The sequence below is a fragment of the Triplophysa dalaica genome, chromosome 17, assembly GCF_015846415.1.
Source record: "Triplophysa dalaica isolate WHDGS20190420 chromosome 17, ASM1584641v1, whole genome shotgun sequence".
Lineage (NCBI taxonomy): Eukaryota > Metazoa > Chordata > Actinopteri > Cypriniformes > Nemacheilidae > Triplophysa > Triplophysa dalaica.
Window position 1 is genome coordinate 1,410,467 of NC_079558.1, and position 18,244 is coordinate 1,428,710.

The 18,244-nt window shown below is 39.1% G+C and overlaps 1 protein-coding gene across 1 annotated transcript; it reads right to left on the reverse strand.

The window, feature by feature from the left end:
- Window positions 1–73: 73 nt before the first annotated feature.
- abca5 (ATP-binding cassette, sub-family A (ABC1), member 5) lies at window positions 74–17,208 on the reverse strand. The gene is made up of 39 exons (XM_056770656.1): window positions 17,039–17,208; window positions 16,448–16,596; window positions 14,728–14,917; window positions 14,440–14,610; window positions 14,247–14,344; window positions 13,650–13,876; window positions 13,334–13,475; window positions 12,665–12,853; window positions 12,425–12,572; window positions 11,911–12,088; window positions 11,507–11,565; window positions 11,097–11,207; window positions 10,779–10,954; window positions 10,266–10,385; window positions 10,050–10,188; window positions 9,879–9,969; window positions 9,455–9,594; window positions 8,935–9,054; window positions 8,540–8,741; window positions 8,260–8,426; window positions 7,591–7,718; window positions 7,361–7,498; window positions 7,156–7,269; window positions 6,863–7,033; window positions 6,662–6,775; window positions 6,401–6,538; window positions 6,232–6,300; window positions 6,063–6,154; window positions 5,702–5,825; window positions 5,499–5,616; window positions 5,330–5,421; window positions 5,080–5,255; window positions 4,590–4,665; window positions 4,419–4,513; window positions 4,164–4,283; window positions 3,884–4,036; window positions 3,726–3,805; window positions 3,570–3,625; window positions 74–2,700 (listed from the first exon to the last, which is right to left on the reverse strand). The coding sequence occupies exons 2-39, from the start codon at window positions 16,550–16,552 to the stop codon at window positions 2,560–2,562; spliced, it is 4,968 nt and encodes a 1,655-aa protein (XP_056626634.1). The 5' UTR covers window positions 16,553–16,596; window positions 17,039–17,208; the 3' UTR covers window positions 74–2,559.
- Window positions 17,209–18,244: the final 1,036 nt, after the last annotated feature.

The window sequence follows — 18,244 nt, forward strand, 5'->3', positions numbered from 1 at the left end:
CTGTACATCAAAAGATGACTGAATTCACTCTCCTACTACAACAAAACCTGGAAAGAATTACCATCAACAAATCTCAAGAACAGGTTCAACAAGTGCACTTTATCTACATAGTTTTCAAAATACAAAATACGTGGCACACACTTTACAGTATATGCTAGTTGGTTGCATGTTTAAATTGCAATAAGATCACTTCAAAAGGTTCAGTAAATATGAAATGTTATTCCAATCCACCAGTACAGAAGCTAACATTAACCTGAATGCAATTTATTTTCCAAAAAAATGTTTGCATACAAAGGGCAGGACTTTAGGGGAAAAGAGTGAAAAGCTTTCTAAAATTCTACGTAGTTGTGGCTACATTGTACTGCAAGACACAAAGGGGACAACAGTTATTTTGCAAATGACACAGTCTAGATAATGTATTACGCAAAAAAAGTACTCGGATATTGCACTTTGCAGGATAAAATGGTCTTGGTTAAATAGATAGCGTTCAATATAATCCAACGAATTGACATTGTTCGGTGTTAAATCGCCTTAAATAAAGAATTGCTTTATTTACATACACATATGTAAATGCAGAAAAGGAAGTTCTTTCACTGTACCCAGTGCACCAGCCACAAATAGCCATTTCTGTTGTGAAGTTATGATCTTCTGGTGCTGAAAAAGGTGCTGAATTATTTATCCATTAACGAAGGTAGAAAATACAAGACAACAAGAGTTTGATTATATCACAACCTCTGTTTGGGAAAAAAAGTAGTTAAATGCAGTTAAAATGTCACACAAACATACATCCCCACACAACATGCCACCAAGGCATAGATTACAATTATTAGGAGCTGCTCCACATTTTATTTACACTCCTTTCAACATATAGAATGGGTTGCACATACTAAAAATAATTTACCCAAAAAACGAAATAGGAAATAAATAAATTACCCGAAATAACCTGAAAAATGTATAAAATTACTGTCCCATCTGCATATCTAGCGAATATCTTTTTGAAGTTCCACCACCAAAAGAAGCCATAATTTCAACACATTTTTTTGACTTAGAATTGTTTAAGAGCTAATAAAAAAAACTGAATTCTGTCCTTGACCATTTAAAATTGAGTGTTGATCAGAAACGCCCAGATGTACATTTTTATACAATTTTAAATATGATCCATTATATTGTTTTACTATTAATTTGTAATATAATTATAAGGTTTAACATTATGCATGTGTATAATTTTATACATTTGTATAATTTCATTATATTTTACCACAACAAAAGGGATATTAAAAACTGAAGTTGTATTATTAGTCCGGCAAAATAAATTTTGCTTGTCATTTTATATTGAACAACAAAGATGAATAAAATATAAGATGTATGTATTTAAAGAAAGGGAACGATCCCATTATAAACGCTAGAGTTTCATTTGAGTTCCTCTTCAAAAACCTTTCAAAAGATTTACAGTGTGCTACACTGGATATTTAAAAAAAACGCATGTGAACTTCTCCGGCAGTACGACATTCAAAGCTCAATGTCCAACAGTCTTTACAGTATCTGCCTTTATTGTCTCTCTTTTAAAAACAAAAACTCAATTCACCAGTATGTGACTAACTGGAGGGCTACATGGGTCAGTGCAGAATGTGGAAACTACATTCCTCAGTTACAAATTGACAACATTAAACAGCTTCTAAAGGAAGGCCATCTGACAACGGGACAAAAATAAACAGTTAGTAACGGAGAGAAGCTCCTCACCAGTGTCATGCTACCATCTTGATTTATACCCACTGACAGAATCGCTGTGAGCTCTTAGCCCTGTGTTTCTTTGGAGAGCTCTGTGTAAAAGCCTGAATCGTGTGCTGGTGATCGAGAAAGGAGTCGTTGAGATCTCCCGGGTGCAGCAAAGACGAAAAGGCTTCCATGCACCTGCAGGGCTGCTTTGCACAAAGAGAATAATAAATAACAAGAGACACCCCTGCATGCTGGTAAATCTGTTTTGCACTGGCATTAAAAAGCTTCTCCGTCTGGTTTCTTACACATCAGATTATAATCAGCATGTAATATATACTGCATTAACATGTATCCATTATATAGCTGGAACACATAGACTCAAGTTTATACCCATGCTACAGACACCAAGAGCATCATTTTGGCGTCGATGTGAGACTTTGGTACTGTTTCGATAATGTGGAACCTGCTCCATGCAATTACATTTTCCAGTAGTGTATGTGGAGGACGGTGACTTTATGTCAAGTGAACCTCTTGTGAGGCTTGTGAAACGACGGTATGCATTAAAATCCTCTCTCACCTGCAGAGAGAGAAATTTAAATGAAATGCCTTCATAAAAAAGTCAAGTCTTGCGTTGTCCTAACAATGGACACGCGAGCCGTGTTTAAGACTCCATCCGAGAACGTGGTAATACCCATCACAGGTATCATGGCCCAAACTATGTTCTGTATGTGTAATAGTGGCCATTGGAGTCTCCAAGGTCCAGTTTGCAGAGAGTCTCACCAGCGTGAGTCTCTTAAGGCAAAAGATGTCAGACAGAGAGGGAGCAGAGTTTCAGGGACTGGCTCATAGCTGGTGTACTATGCTGTCCGTGTGATTGATGGACACCGAGCCGTCCTGTCTCAGTCTTTGCCATTGAAAGGTAGTGCTAAGAGAGCCGACCTCTTCTTCCTCGTTCTCTTGCTCTTTAGCGAACTCCATGAAAACCTGCAATACATGTTCATACACTTAAACACGATTTACAGAAAGACATGAGATAAGTATCTTATCTCCGCACTAACAATAATGGAGATAAACAATGAATGAGCATAAAAAATGTCACTTGAATACATATTTTAAAAAAAACAGCATTACTTTCTCTTTTCATACGACATGACCTATTTTTGTGCAGTCCATTGCCTCAATGGCAAAAAAAACTTTACGAATGCATGCACAGACTGATCGCCTAATGCTATGGATTACCGGTTATAATGTTGTAAATAAAGTTTCTTGCACACATGAACATATTTGATTTATAACATCTTAAAACTAAAACTCAAAGTTCCTGACGGTATGTTTTGTGTTGTCTTTTTTGGGGAGATTCTCAAAAATCTTGGTTTCATATGTCGGACATGATGTCTTAAACACACTTGTGTCAACAAATCTTATTTTATTCCTTGATAACAAGGTACGACACGTTTAAAAGCATTAATTTATAAACTTTGTGACATTTAAACAGAACTCATTTGACAAAAACGGCCTTAAAAAATTCTCATTACCAAAACTGTCAATCCCATAGCATGTTTTGCTGAAAAAGAGAAGCCATGATGCCTAAGCAAGTTTTTGTTAATCATACTGAAGACAGATTGATATTATTTATTTATTATATTTTAATAAAAAATTATAGATTCAAAAAAATTTAAATGCAGAAAAAACTGTATCGGTAATGAGAATGAAAAAAGACAATTTTAAGGTTTATACTAACCTAATGTTAATATTATTGTGTGTGTGAACAGGGTGAGATTAATAGTCATGGTCCCTTCTTTAATTCCACTGTGTCATGTACATGAATATTGTGTCAATCAAATGTCACCTACTTGTTCCAGAGTCGACTGGGAGAAGTTGTACTCTTCAAAGTTAAAGGTTTGTTTAGCTGTGAAGCAAACCAACCGTAAACAAACATATTTAGAGATTAACAACACTTCCAAGCAGAAAGTACTTGTAGAACCTGAAATACACCATTTACATCTTACCACTCTCTAGCTGGGCAAAAGACTTGGCTAGTGACGTCACATCTTCCATTGGAATCTTATACACCATCAAAGTTGCAAAACTGGAAAGATCGAAGACGTATTGAACAATTTCTTTCAAAAATTCTGATTGATATCTAAGGCTACTAAAACCAGCTCACCTGTCTTGTCGGACAGCGTGTGGAAATATATTCGTAATCTCTTCATGCAACAGCGCTGCTTGATGGAGACCAGTAAACTCCTCCCTGAGATTAATTTCAAGGCTGTACCCTCTCCCAAACTTTGCCTTAAGGTGCTGAATGGAACCAATACACCTGCAGGGGGTGAATACAACATTCTAACATGCCCTATTTTGGTTTAAAATGAATTAAAGCAAGGACTAGCCATGTGTGCTTTTTCACTTGAAATGTTTTGATCTCATTCACACCCTTCATTTCTTACCGTAGCTGACCGGAAACCATGATAGCCACACGGTCACACACAGCCTCTGCCTCCTCCATGTAGTGAGTGGTCAAAAGTGCTCCCCGTTGTTTGTTTTTAAAGGCTGCACGGATTGCCCTCCTGTCAGAATAAAATCCAACAAATTCAGTAGCATCCCTTATAATACTAGAGCTAAAAAAAAGTGAAAATATATCTGCATGTCTAGATATCAACATTTAACTGCAACACAAAACCTAAAACTGTAGAAAAAGTTACCACATGCGCTGCTTTGATTTGGGGTCCATCCCAGTAGATGGCTCATCCAACAGAACTATCTGAGGATTTCCCAGCATGCTTAGTGCAAAGCACAACTAGACAAACGAGAAAAACACATATGGTAGAGTCTGTTTATTCTTCATCAACACCAGACATTTTTTTTTAACTTACTTTCCTCTTTATCCCAGCAGACAGGTTTTTGGCCTGTTTATAAAGATGATCCTTCAGCTCCAGAGCGTTCACCACACTGAGAAGAGTCGAAACATTGGCAATGTTAAAAACATTTATGAACTTTACAATGCCAATGGCTGGTTAACTGAGAATATTTGCAACCACCAAACTACATTTTGCATCATTAAACCATTTAGTCATTTAGAAGACGATTTCATCCAAAGCAACAGAATATTTTCGTTCTCTAGAAAATAATAAATAAGCATATCACGTAAACTACCATTAACAGAGGTGACACTTTAACTAAAATATTAGTTCAGGACCATCTATTTTAAAACTTACATCAATAATTGATTGGTTGAACTTGAGCTTAATGAATTTATACAATAAAAAGTGTCAAATTGAGAAAATGGGGTTGCCAAGTATTGGGACGCCAATTTCGACCCCTTCAAGAACAGAGAAGGCAGTGTCTTTAATACAGATCTGGTACCGCTTAATGATGTTTGGGATGTCACGCTGATGTAGGCCCTTCATGGCAGCGTAGACCTCCAGATGCTCCTGAAGGGTGATTCTAGGCCACAGGGGGTTTACTTGAGGACAGTACCCCACATGCTCCAGGGGGTTTTCTGTTGGCTTAAAGTCTGTGCCATAATCCCCCATCAGAATCTGAAAACACAAAAATGCTTTGTAGAACACAGTCAAAACACCATATTACACAGAATTATAACATAAGAACAAACCTGTCCAGCAGTGGGTTCTGTGTCTCCAGAAAGCATTTCTATAATTGTGCTTTTGCCTGCTCCGTTGGGACCCAGCAGACCCAATACCTCACCTGCGATGGAAGCAATTTTTTTTAAGGCATGCCCTATCTGACATAATCATCACCAGCTAATCCAAGGTGGATTTTACCTTTGCGAACACAAAAGGAGACGTTCTTCGTGGCCACGTTTCTTTTCTTGCCAAACGAGAAACCTTCACTTCTGCATTTGTATCGTTTCTTCAGGTTACTCACCACCACCACTGGTTTCTGTGAGGTTATTTGTTTTTAATATTTTATAAGAGAATAAAGTGACATAAGACAGAGGGAGAGAGAGACAAAAGTAGTAACATACTTCCTCGCAGCACTGACAGGTCAATGCCTCCTTCACTCTGGCTTTCTCCATCTGCACGTCCTCATCCTCGCTTAAGTTTTCCTCCGGATTCCTCTGAACTTTATCTTTGGATTTGGAGGAAATCCTTTTGGAGGCAGAGGAAAAAGAGAGCTTTTTTGAGAGATGCTGATCATATGACATTTACATTTTCATCATCTACAGTATAACAAAGATGACAGAAGATCTTAAAAAAGGGTTGATGTTGTTGGGTAACGGACACAAACTTATTTATTAGGAACAACAAAGCCTACATACCAAACTGATTAAAATCTAAGTCTGTCAAAATGACATTAGAGGCAAGAGTTATGGTTTGGATTCAGACCTGCAGAGTTGGTCGTTCGTCATGATCTTCCCTCCGTATTTGATCTCTAACCATCTTAGAATGAAGAGCAGCAGGATACACTGAATGTACGGCTACAGAGACCACCACAAACATTCAGTGTATTAGAAAACATACCAACAGACTTTGAAAGATGAGATATTCAACTCACAGAAATAACAGAGATGAAGAGGTTCTTCCACAAGAAATCCACCTCATGCGTAGACGGAAGAAAGGTGGCCTGAAATGAGCAAACCAGACTATAACTACTTGGTATTTCTACTTCAAATGGCATACTATGCATGCTCATATACTTTAATACACCAAACGTAAAGTGTTACCGTGGTAATGCAGTTAAGGCAGCCCATAAGAGGGTAAAGCGGACTGAGGAAACACAATGCGTTGTGTAGAACACGAGCCAAGCCTGTGCTTTCGTTCACAAGAGCCAACTGGACTATGGATGCAGAAACTACACACAACTGTGGAAGAAAGAAAAATACACACTTTTTTGTTATCCTTTTATAAAAACATTTACTCGTAAGGATTATTTTTATTAATAACTGCAGGTTGGAAGTTAGATGGAGAGTTTGTCGAGGGCTCACCATCATGGAGACCACTGAGAAGAAGTCCCTGTTGCTCTGGACTCTGACGAACATGAAGGACACACAGTACGTGAAGAGAACCATGGCTGGCGAGAAGCCGATCAGACACAGAGCCTACGATCGGACAAATATAAATGCGTGACGGCGCGTCAATCAATCTTTAAAGGTTTATCGTGAGCTCAGGATGCGGAATTTTCTTACCACGGACATGACGTTATGGGAAGTCAGCAGGTTTGTGGAATGGAAGGCAAACAGAGTGGAGGTCATACAGGTCAAGATGAGATAATAGAAGGGAACGTCAATGGCTGCCTGCCCGCACCAGTACGCAGAGGGAAGAAGACCAGAGATCCTCAGGGTGGAGCGACACTTCAACTGATGCACGGCAAAGACACATCAGTTATATTAATAAACATAGAATTGATGTAAAAACTGAAACATCCACCTTTAATAAAAGTGAAATAGCATTTCATTTGGTTTTGCAGGCATTTTCGTACCTCTCTGTCTCTTGTGTGGTCCATGGCAAAGTAGGCAGGCATTCCAGCAGCCAGCATTCCCAGAATGCCTGCCTCAATGTAAACCAGAGCGTAGGAAGTCTTGTCTGGGATTTGCTTAAATCCAGATGAACATAGTGGCAAACATGTTCAATACAAAACAGTAATATTCTGAAGTCACAACACTTGATTAATTTTGTTTGCTTACATAGTCAAAAGGTTTGCTCCATGTTCTGATGTGTCCAGTGCCGTTAAAGCCCTTCAAAAGGGCGTTACTGAGAACATTTACAGCCATGGGCAAAGAGTGCACTGTGGTGCTGTTGAATGCTAAAATGTATGTAAAATCCTGTTCGTCGTACAAAGAGAAAGTAAGTCAACATTTAAGATCATTCATCAAATTCTGTTTGCATTTTGTTTAAAAATGCTTTGCTTTCTCACCTTAATGGTTCCCGTCACATTGATGGCAGCACTCACAGGTGCAGAAGACATGTAATCTGGTTTACTCATCATTTCTACTTTAATGTTCTGTGACTCCACATTACGGATGAACCCTGAAATGTCAGAATCTACCACAACACACACATTCAGATGAACCGTATTCAAATTTCCTCCATTATAATTATCAGGGTTTTTCCTGCATATAAAAAAGGAGGCTACGTGCCGCCTCCGACTCTCATCAAATGATGTCGGGTGTCAGTCGTCAACAAAAGCACTGCTTTTACTGCAGTTGTGGCATTACGCCTCTTGGGCGGCGCAATTGAACACAAATCATAAAAAACCCCCGCAGAATGTGAATGAGCTTTGCTCATTTAGGAAGACTGATAAATTCAGTTGACTCTTGTGGGCTAAAAAATTATAAAAGCTTCAATTTGATTTTAAACAAATTGTCAGATTGATTGAATTAATTAAATATATTAAAAAAATGTTTTAACTTAATTTACCACTTTTAGAACGCTTAAGTTGTTTGATAAGTGTTTGTTTATGCCACTTAAAGGTACGATAGGCCTACACGTGCGTGTGCACAAGGCACACAAGGCACCACTTCCGCCTCATTTTGAGCCAGGAAAAACCCTTATTATGTCCTCAAAGCAGACTTCTATTACTGACCGCTGGAGTTCTGCACGAGCAGGCTCGTGACGTATTTGCGGGGAGCCTCGTTGCGGTGCAGTAGGTATATGGGTGAAAACAGTCTTTCGGGAGAGTGAATCTGAATGTTTCCAGTGGCCACAGACAGAATCAGCATTGCAGACAAGAAAGCCAGGAATAGTGTAACACTGGAAAAGAAGAAAACATTTCAAAAGCCGTGAGTAAATAGGTTTTATTAATGGGTGTTGACACCTCTCACATGTGCGTGTAATAAAAAAATCACTTGTCAAAGTGTGTTTACTTGTATACGATGGGTTTCCTGTCTCTGTGCAGGCTGAGCATATGAAGCCAAGCCACTGTGCTGAACTGCTGCCTCCAGAGGGCACCGCCAGTTACTGCATCCTGCCTGCTGTCAGAGAAGGTGAGCAGCCTTTGATCTGTATCATCCAGAGAGGAGGCATCTCCCCCTTCATCCACCTTCTCCTGGTTAAACACACTGTAGTCTACCAATAAAAAAGGACAGACAGAGTCTGCATTAGACATCTGGAAGGCACGTAAAAGGTATATCACGTAACCAGATATCAATTAAATATTTTAAAAAAATGAACATTATGCTGGTTCATTTGGAACCCATATTTTCATCTAAGCACAGCAGATGATCTTAGATAAGCAGGTTCGAGTATGTGTTCTTCTTACCGGCCTGATCCACCTCTGCTTCTGCTTCCAGACGCAAAAATACATCCTCTAATGTTGTCATGGAGACGCCATAGTTATTCACACCCAGGTCAGGGCGACAGTCCAGCTCAGCAAAAAGCCCTGTAGGGCAGAATGAGATAAGTTAGATGGGTTTTCTAAACACAGATGTTAACTACTGCAACACCCGTTTATTATTGGGAATTTTTTTAAGAACCGATTTCCTATAGAAATTTCCATGACTACGGTTTCATTTCTTATATAACAGCTTTTAAAAACGTTAAGTTCCCAGATACTTCTTTCTGGTCTTTGACTGAAGAAACCCTGAACCATCTCCTGAAACCAGCCAATAACAGAGACTTCATACACCACGACTACATATATAAATCTATACAGCAATTATAAATAAATAAAATAAAAAACATCCGTAAAACAAGAGAGCGTGACACAATCTGTTGCTCTCCGGGACATATGGCAGCGGAAGTGTGGCAGATGGTGACATGAAGGCCAGTTGAAGCGAGACCTGGGAAAGTTTCCATGCTCTCGAAAGGCAACGTGAACGTCAGCTCAGCCTCCTGCTGCCGTGACAACTGAGCCTTGGGAACATGCCGCTTGACCAGTGATGTGATGTTATCCACCCCACAGCCCTCAGTAACCGACATCCTGCGGGAGGTTCACGACCACAGTTTCAATTAGAGCCACAGCCAGAAGCCACATAAAAATAGACATACAGAACCAGATATAAATAGAAGTTTTCCAAACTAGTCTCAAAAGGGAAATATGAGGAACGGTCAAATTTACAAAAAGGAAGAACTTTGACATTCAAAAAATGAGGCTCCAAACCCACAATAATGAACCTGGTTTTAAGAATCAGAGAAAACAAAATACAACAACAAACATATGGTCCTTTCAAAGTAAAAAAGCATTGTTCAGAATGTAGAACTGACCTAAGATGATAGCCAACCCCACACTTGGTCTTCAGGTACAAAGAGGAGCCAACACATTTCAACTGCCCTTGAGAAATGATGGCTTTACGATCTATGCGATGGAAAACAAGAGGTGTTTAAGATTGACACACAGGCAACTAATGAAAATGACGCAGGGGTAAAAAGTACTACCTGCAAGTATATCAGCCTCGTCCATGTAATGAGTGCTGAGAACAGTAACCCTGCCTGCTCTACGGCTCTTCAGTAAAGACCAAACCTGATGACGTGACACTGGGTCCATACCAGCTGTAGGCTCATCCAGAAGAAGTATCTGATTCAGCCAAAAAAAACTAATAAGCACATGAACGATGCTGTCAAAAGCAGAGGTATAAATGGAAAGACATTTACCTTTGGGTCTCCAAGAATTGCGATGCCCACTGACAGCTTCCTTTTCTGGCCTCCACTGAGGTTCTTCGCCTGAGCATCCATAATCTTTTCCAAATCTAGATCCTTAAGAACCTTCCTTACCTTAGTAAAAAAGATAACAACCATTTGGGAGGTTAAAATAAATTTAATTTTATAGAAATTATAAAGTATAAGTCATTCGAAGATAAGCCATGCTATGTTGAATTGTATTTAGATGAATTGCCAAATTCTCAGTGAAGAACTACACTACTCATAATGGAAGAGAGATCCTAAATGACATCAACACTGCTGACGCTGTTGCAATAAACTTCCTATTCTTTTTAAATTGATCTTGGCATAACTTGGAACCAACATCATGGGTGGTCATCGTTTCATAAAATGCAAAATATAATGGATGCAAGTTAATAAGTATCTTGATGCATTTAGGGTCAAATATGCTCCTGCTCTTGCAGTCAGTTGACATGGTTTTCAGATCCACCATGATGAGTTACCTACCTCACCGTCGATATCAGAGGGCAGGATGCCTTTGATGGCAGCAAATATCCTAAGGTGTTCCTCTACGGTAAGCACATCAAAGATGATGTTGAACTGGGGGCATATACCGACCAGCTGTTTCATCTCGGCTCCATCCGCGATCTCCGCCACAGGGGAGCCATAGATGGTGGCCATGCCTGGGCGTAAAACACAGTACACAGTCATATAGGAAAGAGAGCAGAGTAGTTCAGGGATATCCCTACTGAATTGAATAATTCATAATCATAATAAAAATATATTTGGTGAAACAATGAGCGTTATAGCTTTTACATGTCTGACCTTCTGTTGGTGCGCAGATTCCACAAAGAATGTTCATGAGGGTGGATTTTCCTGCTCCGCTGTGACCCAGCAGGGCTGTGATCTGACCCTCATAGATGTCAAAGGTCAGACCTTGAGATGACATGAAGGAAAAATAAGTCACCTACACATCAGATTAAGACCTTTATAAAACTGTTTTTTGAGGACCAGGCAAGTGCATTATGGGACTGTGTAATTTGGTCATAAAGTTAACACTGAATCCAAACAACCCAATTTACTTTCTTTATACATCTTTGTGATCCCCAGTCATTGCATTGGATTGGGAATGTCCTTTTTCACTGACAACACAAACACACCCGTTTATAGTTCAAGCTCTTTCTCTCAACTATACAGAAAAACAGTCTAGTTCTATGAATGCATAAACATCTCACCTCTCAGAGCCTCCACCGTGCAGTCTTTATCTTTGTAGATTTTACGGATATTGCAGATTCTAATGAATTATAAAGACAGAAAGACTCAGAACGCTCGTGGTAGATAGTAAATTGCAGTTTTGGCAGCACGACACTTCCTTCCTGAAGGACGATGAAGCATTGACCCAAATCTTTGGGTTTGGGATGATTTCATCACATATCTGCTTTAAAAACATCTCTTTTTGTTCCCCAGGGACTGCCTTAATCCCTTTATTGTTCAGATCAACGTAATATCGATTGACAAAGTAATAATGGCTTTCAGTACACTGCTTCAAAAGCTATCAAAAATTTGACCCATTGAAAATATAAGTGATCTATTATAAAAGGTAACAGGATAGAATTATTTTTGCGATTCAAGTATGTACCTGATGACTTCTTTGCCTCTAAACTCGGAGGAGACCGTCTCCACTGACTCGTCAGTCACAGGGGTTCCGTTCACCTCCCCTTCATAGACAGAGCTCACCTCCACATAGCGCTTACGCCGCTTTGACCAATAGGACGGCTGCAGGAAGTACAGCATGGAGCGGCTTGTACCAAACTCACCTGGGGGCAGAAATTGAGATTCGTGTAAAATGGTCAAACCTCAAAATTTGTGTTGAATTGTGTTTATGCAAAATATTTGGACTCTAGTGCAGTGGTTCTCAACAAGGGGGCCCCTGCGGACTTCCAAGGTGACCTCTGGATGACTAATAATTTCAAATAAGACAAGTCCATTTTTATATTGATATAAACACTTTTCCAGTTATTATCAAGCTCCTAAATATTTTATTGGGTAGACATTTTGTGAGAGGAAGAGGGGCCTTTGAATATTGTTGAATACAGTGGGGGGGGGGGGGCCTTGGGATCAAAATGGTTGAGAACCCCTGCTCTAGTGGTTACCTGGTAGCACCTGGTCCAGGTAAATGGCCAACAGCAGGTAGAGTATGGAGTCTAGAAACAGCATGATCATAGGAACATAAAGTGGATGAGGACCACTGCGCAGAGAGGAGAACACTGCCCCATCACCCTGAGCTTCCAAATACACCACCTTCACATGTGCAAGAACACAAAATAATGCCTAATTACACTTCAATGTCTTTTTTCTGCGACCAGAAACCTGCACGGGTCTGAGTGCATTACCTGGGCGATTCCGATGGAGAATGCACTCGGAGACAGAAGGCAGAGGAGCCAGACTGCAGATTGGGGGAAATCTCTTATCAGAACGGTGAAGAGAGACAGACACCCGAACACCACGGTCAGCATGGAGCCCACCGTACTCGCAAACTTGGGCTTCTTAAACAGGGGTGTCAACATGAAGGAGAAGAATATCTGTAGGATGAAGACACAAGAAAACATCTCAACTTTGATCTAAAGGTAAGAATTTGCTCCGCTTTGGAAAAAACTTTTCATTTTGGCTGACATCATAAAACATTCTGTAACAGACAGATCACCATCCAATCAGTTTCTGATGAACACATCAAGTTCTCTTACATCAATTTTCATTTCATTTTATTAGATCGTATTCATAAAAATCTTAATTAAATTGGATTTCTGCATACATTTTACCGCTATGTCACATCCCTCTGACATTAAAGAAATCTATCCGCAGACTTCTGCCAGGAATACGAAAAGCTGAAAACAAATAACGTGCTTAACAGGAAATTAGCCCACCACCCACTTACATGACTAATCCTTAATGTATGCAGAAATGAATAAAGACATCCAGCCAATCACTAATCACTTAAATGACTTTGCAACCTCTTAATGCTTGGAAGTGCAGGATTTGACCAGATGATGGCCATGACTTACAGAGGATATTCCGTAGAGAAAGATGAGGAGAAAAATGACAAAGAAGTTGCTGTTGGAGAAGAGCGGGGTGCAGGTTCCTATAACAGCCATGAGAATAGACATTGTCATCACCAGCGCTGCATAGAGGAGACCCCATGAAAGCCTGATTAAAATAAAAAACGCAAAAAAAGACAAACTCAAATATTGAATTATGTTTTAAGGTACACATTTTATAAAAGATTAAAAAGAAATGAATATTTTCCTGAAATAAAAATTCTTGATTACTTATATTTTAAACATCAGCAATGGACAATTTGACATGAAATAGTGCACTAACCAGAACGCAGAGTCATACAATCCCATCATGCCCATAGTGTCTTTAAGTCGCTGCTCTTTTTCAGCAGCCACGTTTACAATGAGGAAGGAGACGAAGGGTGTAAATGCCAGCACCAAGTAGATGGAGATGAGGGCATGAGGGAACTTCTGGACCTCTACAGAACCCGGATGTCCCATCATCACAGCTCGCACTTTCAATTCGTTCCACACCGGACGCTTAGTCTGCATCTAGAAAGGAAAGAGAGAGGGTTTTACAACATAGCTGCCTTGATATCCACTTTGTATAAGATAAATTCAACACTGCAGCAGAATACTTTAAACAGACATGTTTTGAAGGGGCTTCTACTTTGAAAGCATAGATATTGTAAATAAAAACTCTGGATTCCTAAATAGCACACTGGATTGTGTGAAATCACAACAGAATTCACACTAAAGGTTTGCGCAACCTATAGGCTTTATCTCCTACCACTGTGTAGAGATAACTGTATTGTTTGCGTAGATTGCAAAGGTCAAAGTCACATTCATCTCACACCTGAGGCAGACCTAGCCACAGAGTATTAACATGCTTAAATGCAATTCAATAATTAATCAAAATCACCTGTATGATGGCAGCATCAATGAGGGACTGCAGACGTATGAATCCAGAGTACCAATAGTTGCCGGCACGGCAGTTTACATAGTTTGTATAACAGCTTGCTGGAGGTCAGAGAACACATGTTTACTTTTTCTGAATAATTGATCCATTAAAATGAATGGTTCAAAAAGGAAGTTGAACAGGGTGCGCCACTCACTTATGGACTCAGTGAAATCACTAGGAAGAGGGAGTTGGTTGTAGGGAAATCGAAGTCGGTACGACATGGAGTCCAAAAAGACCACTCCCACGTAGCCATCAGGTTCATAGCGACTGGCATTCTCCAAATCTTCCACAGTAGAAAATGTTTCCAAATGAGGCTCATTCAAGTCTGAGGAATCAAAATAAAAACAGTGATGTATTCAAATACATTAAAAGCCTACTTTACTTAAGTTAGGCGAGTAAAGAGGCCTGCTTGGTTACTATATCTGTTATTAAGGAGACTCACGTAGTTCCCGTATCACCTCCTCCATGATGTGAGTGGTGATATTGTTGATGGGAGTGTAACCGAGTCCTTTGATTGACAGGTCATGTTCATACTCCAGCTCCTTGGTGCTGATGCTGCCGTATGAGACGTGAGGGTTGAGAGTGCTGATGAGGATGAGAAGACCCAAGAGAAGCAAGGGCAGGATCAGTTCCTGTACACAAGAAGAACAGTTCAATCTCCATCAGCAAGAATCACAAGGTCATACAGAAAACAAATTTGTATTATGTTTTACCGACACTTGACTTAATGCCCTAGGAACAGAATAAACACATGACCACCGTGACATGAGTGTACTTTTTTGGTCCTCCTAGATGATGCTGTTTATCGTACCACAACGAGTGTTACATCTATTACAAAGCAATATAAAAAAGATCCCCAAGGGTAGATAACATTCTGGAGATTTTGTGAGCCAAAAATAAAACCACCATTTTCTCTACTGCCAAACAATCCTTTGCAAAAAATAACAGTGGATCAGAATATCTAGGTTCAATATCTACACTTACTACAAAGATAAAGACCATTTCACCCAACATCTCCGCATAGAGCAACACAACTTGCTTCTGTATTTCCACCTCTAGGAAAATCAATACAGCCGTGAAGCCGCTTGGCAAAGAGCCCCGAGCATGATTAGTGCATAATTTACTTTTGTCCATTCTGAAAGCTTTTAATGATGGATCAAGCTTCCCTTAACAATGTCTGTTTAAAAAAAACTGTGTGTTGATGCCAAGTGCAGATATGACCAACAGTAGAAAACACAATCATTAACCGCCTTTTAATTCTAAATGACTCCTTTGTTGCCCTTCGCGAAAAAAGCAGGAGTTTTAAAGGCATTAAATATACATTAGAGAAAAAGTTACCTTAAATAAAATATGCATGGACACGTGAGCAGAAGAAAGGAGAGAACGCTGTAGGATGGGTAGGAGACGTTTTAAGACTTCTGAGCCATAAATGGGTTTGAGAAGACATTAGAATATAATTTCACCAGAGGAGGCAGAATTACCAAACAATAGAATTAAGTCCATACTTCTAGCTTTCAGAAGCAGGAAATTGTGTTTAAATCTATTAAAGTCAGTTAGATGATGCTTTTATCTATTTTAGCCAGAGATTCATAGACATACTTGACCAATTGTCTTGATCAAGACTCATAGCAGAGTAAAATAAAATAAAATGTACACCCACAGATCCATCCTACCATTTAAAAGACTATGCTCTCAACTTTCCGAGCACTTTTACACCTTCGTTTCATGGTCAGTTGTATTGTTTTTGTGCCACTGGTGTCACCAAACCAAACCGATACTGTAAACTAAAGATCTTTCATTGGTAGGCCAAACAAATCTCATCCCAAACTCACAGAACTGGAGAGAGAGAGAAGGAGAGTAATGTTTAGATAGTGCCACCTTTGTTTCTTTCCTCTTTATTACAATACAAACAGTTACACACAGACTGAAACAATGTTTTTGCTGATTCCATTGTGATATCCTCTTGACATGTCAAACCAACAATCTTCCAACAATCTTCTAACATGTATGAAATCAAATTGACAGTTTAAATCAACATTAAAAGAAGAACACATCAATTCCTGAGAGAGTTTGTCAGTGTTTTCAGAAACGCTTCAATAGTGCCACAGATCATAATGCATCCACAAAGGGAAGAATGCACGTGAGCGAAACGTGAAAAGCACCTGAAGACTTTGTTGTTTGGTCCTCCATTTGATAAGCAGGTTTTTGTAGAGCAGGCTTCTCGTCTGATGCCAAACTCCAGCATCTCTTCTACTTAGTGGCTGCATTCTTCCTGGATGCTTCAGCTGACGGACGCATGGATCAGACACGGCTACAAAACAGAACACCAAACATGTGATCATGCCATATAGAAGAACTAAGAGTAAAGGTGAGTGCAAAGGTAAGCACAGATAAAAACGCATAAAAATAGTTTAGGGATTTAATGTATGGAGAAGCGTATTGCCGATTAACTAAAAAACTCATGCGTGTTGCATATACAATATTATTGCGCCCCTGACGTGTTGGTGTTGGTCTTGCTCGCGCGGTTTAACTTAGCTCAATAACGGCGACATTTGTGCCATTACATTAGTACTGGTATATATTCTATATATGTTTGTATTTTTATTAAGTTTGGGATTAACTGTCAACGACAAATACACAAAGTGTCGTTGAAATAACGAGGTTGTTCCGTAGCTATCGATGTATCAACACTAACGGCTAATGCTAACGAGCTAACAGCTGCTCCTAAAGATCAGAAAAGGACGTGTACTTACATATGAAATATATTAAGACATGTCATCACGTTCGTCCAAATGAACCTGGTACTTTTCCCATTAATATTACAAATAAATAAATATCAATTAAAATCCAGTCAGATATCAACACTTCTCAAGCCCCTGCCATCAGCTGGATCGAGCAAGCAGCCAACCAATCGCCTCCGCCCTACAAGTTACGAGACGTCTGGTTGGTCAACGTTATAAGAGCCAATCAAAGGCCTCGGGAACATGTATTGTGGCGCTGATTGGTAGAACTCCGCATGCACCTTCCAAACGCGAATTGCACTGCACAGGAGACACAACTGTATGTTTATTATTTGCACATTAGCACTTAAACTTATTTTTATTTTTCTGATTATCTGTTTTATTCTGGTTGATTTTGATTCTGGGTTGAAAATGGTAAATCCATCTCTCAATCTATCTATTTTTCCATCCATATATCATTTATCATCTGTCTGTCTGTCTGTCTGTCTGCCCTTCCATCCATCCGTATCTCTCTCTCTCTCTCTCTCTCTCTCTCTCTCTCTCTCTCTCTCTCTCTCTCTCTCTCTCTCTCTCTCTCTCTCCTCTACCTACCTACCTACCTATCCATCCATCCATCCATCTATCCATCCATCCATCTATCTGGCAAAACCAAATAAGACAAGTAAAACCACATAGATTTTGCCTTGTTGTGGTTTCTCTCCCTCTCTCTTTCTCAACCCAACATAGAGTTTGTTCACAAACTTTAACCTCATCTAGTTAAAATAAAAATTGTTCTCCTCATATATTTTAAGAGAAAAGTTATATATGATTCTGTTTTATTCAAGTAGTTTTTATTCCGGGTGAAAATGGTAAATGTTTAAAATAGTAAGGTTTTGCATTGAAGAAAAATGACTTTAAAGAAATGTAATATTGTATTTGTAATTATAGTTAAAATAAAACAGTTTTGTATACTTTTTTGTATAAATATTAAGAAATGTTAAACTCTACAAATTATTTATTATAATAATAATTATTATTATTCTATTATCATAAATCATATAAATGTGATGACTGAGTGCACAATAAATTAGTTTGGATTAGAATTGTCTGCCAAATGCATTGGTTATCTTACAGTTAATAGTCATTACACCGAATAAATTATTGCACTTTTCTAAGAACAAGCACTTGATCCAATGCTCACTTGGCAGACATTGTGATATGTTTGCATTGTTTTGATTG

What these genes read in the sequence shown, in the direction of transcription:
- abca5 (XM_056770656.1), bottom strand. Translation starts at nt 16,552, where the DNA reads ATGCAGCCACTAAGTAGAAGAGATGCTGGAGTTTGGCATCAGACGAGA. An exon ending in CCTCTGATATCGACGGTGAG is followed by an intron (nt 10,386 to 10,778) that starts GTAGGTAACTCA and finishes TTTTTTACTAAG; the next exon opens with GTAAGGAAGGTTCTTAAGGA. An exon ending in CTCCTTTTGTGTTCGCAAAG is followed by an intron (nt 5,422 to 5,498) that starts GTAAAATCCACC and finishes CTTCCATCGCAG; the next exon opens with GTGAGGTATTGGGTCTGCTG.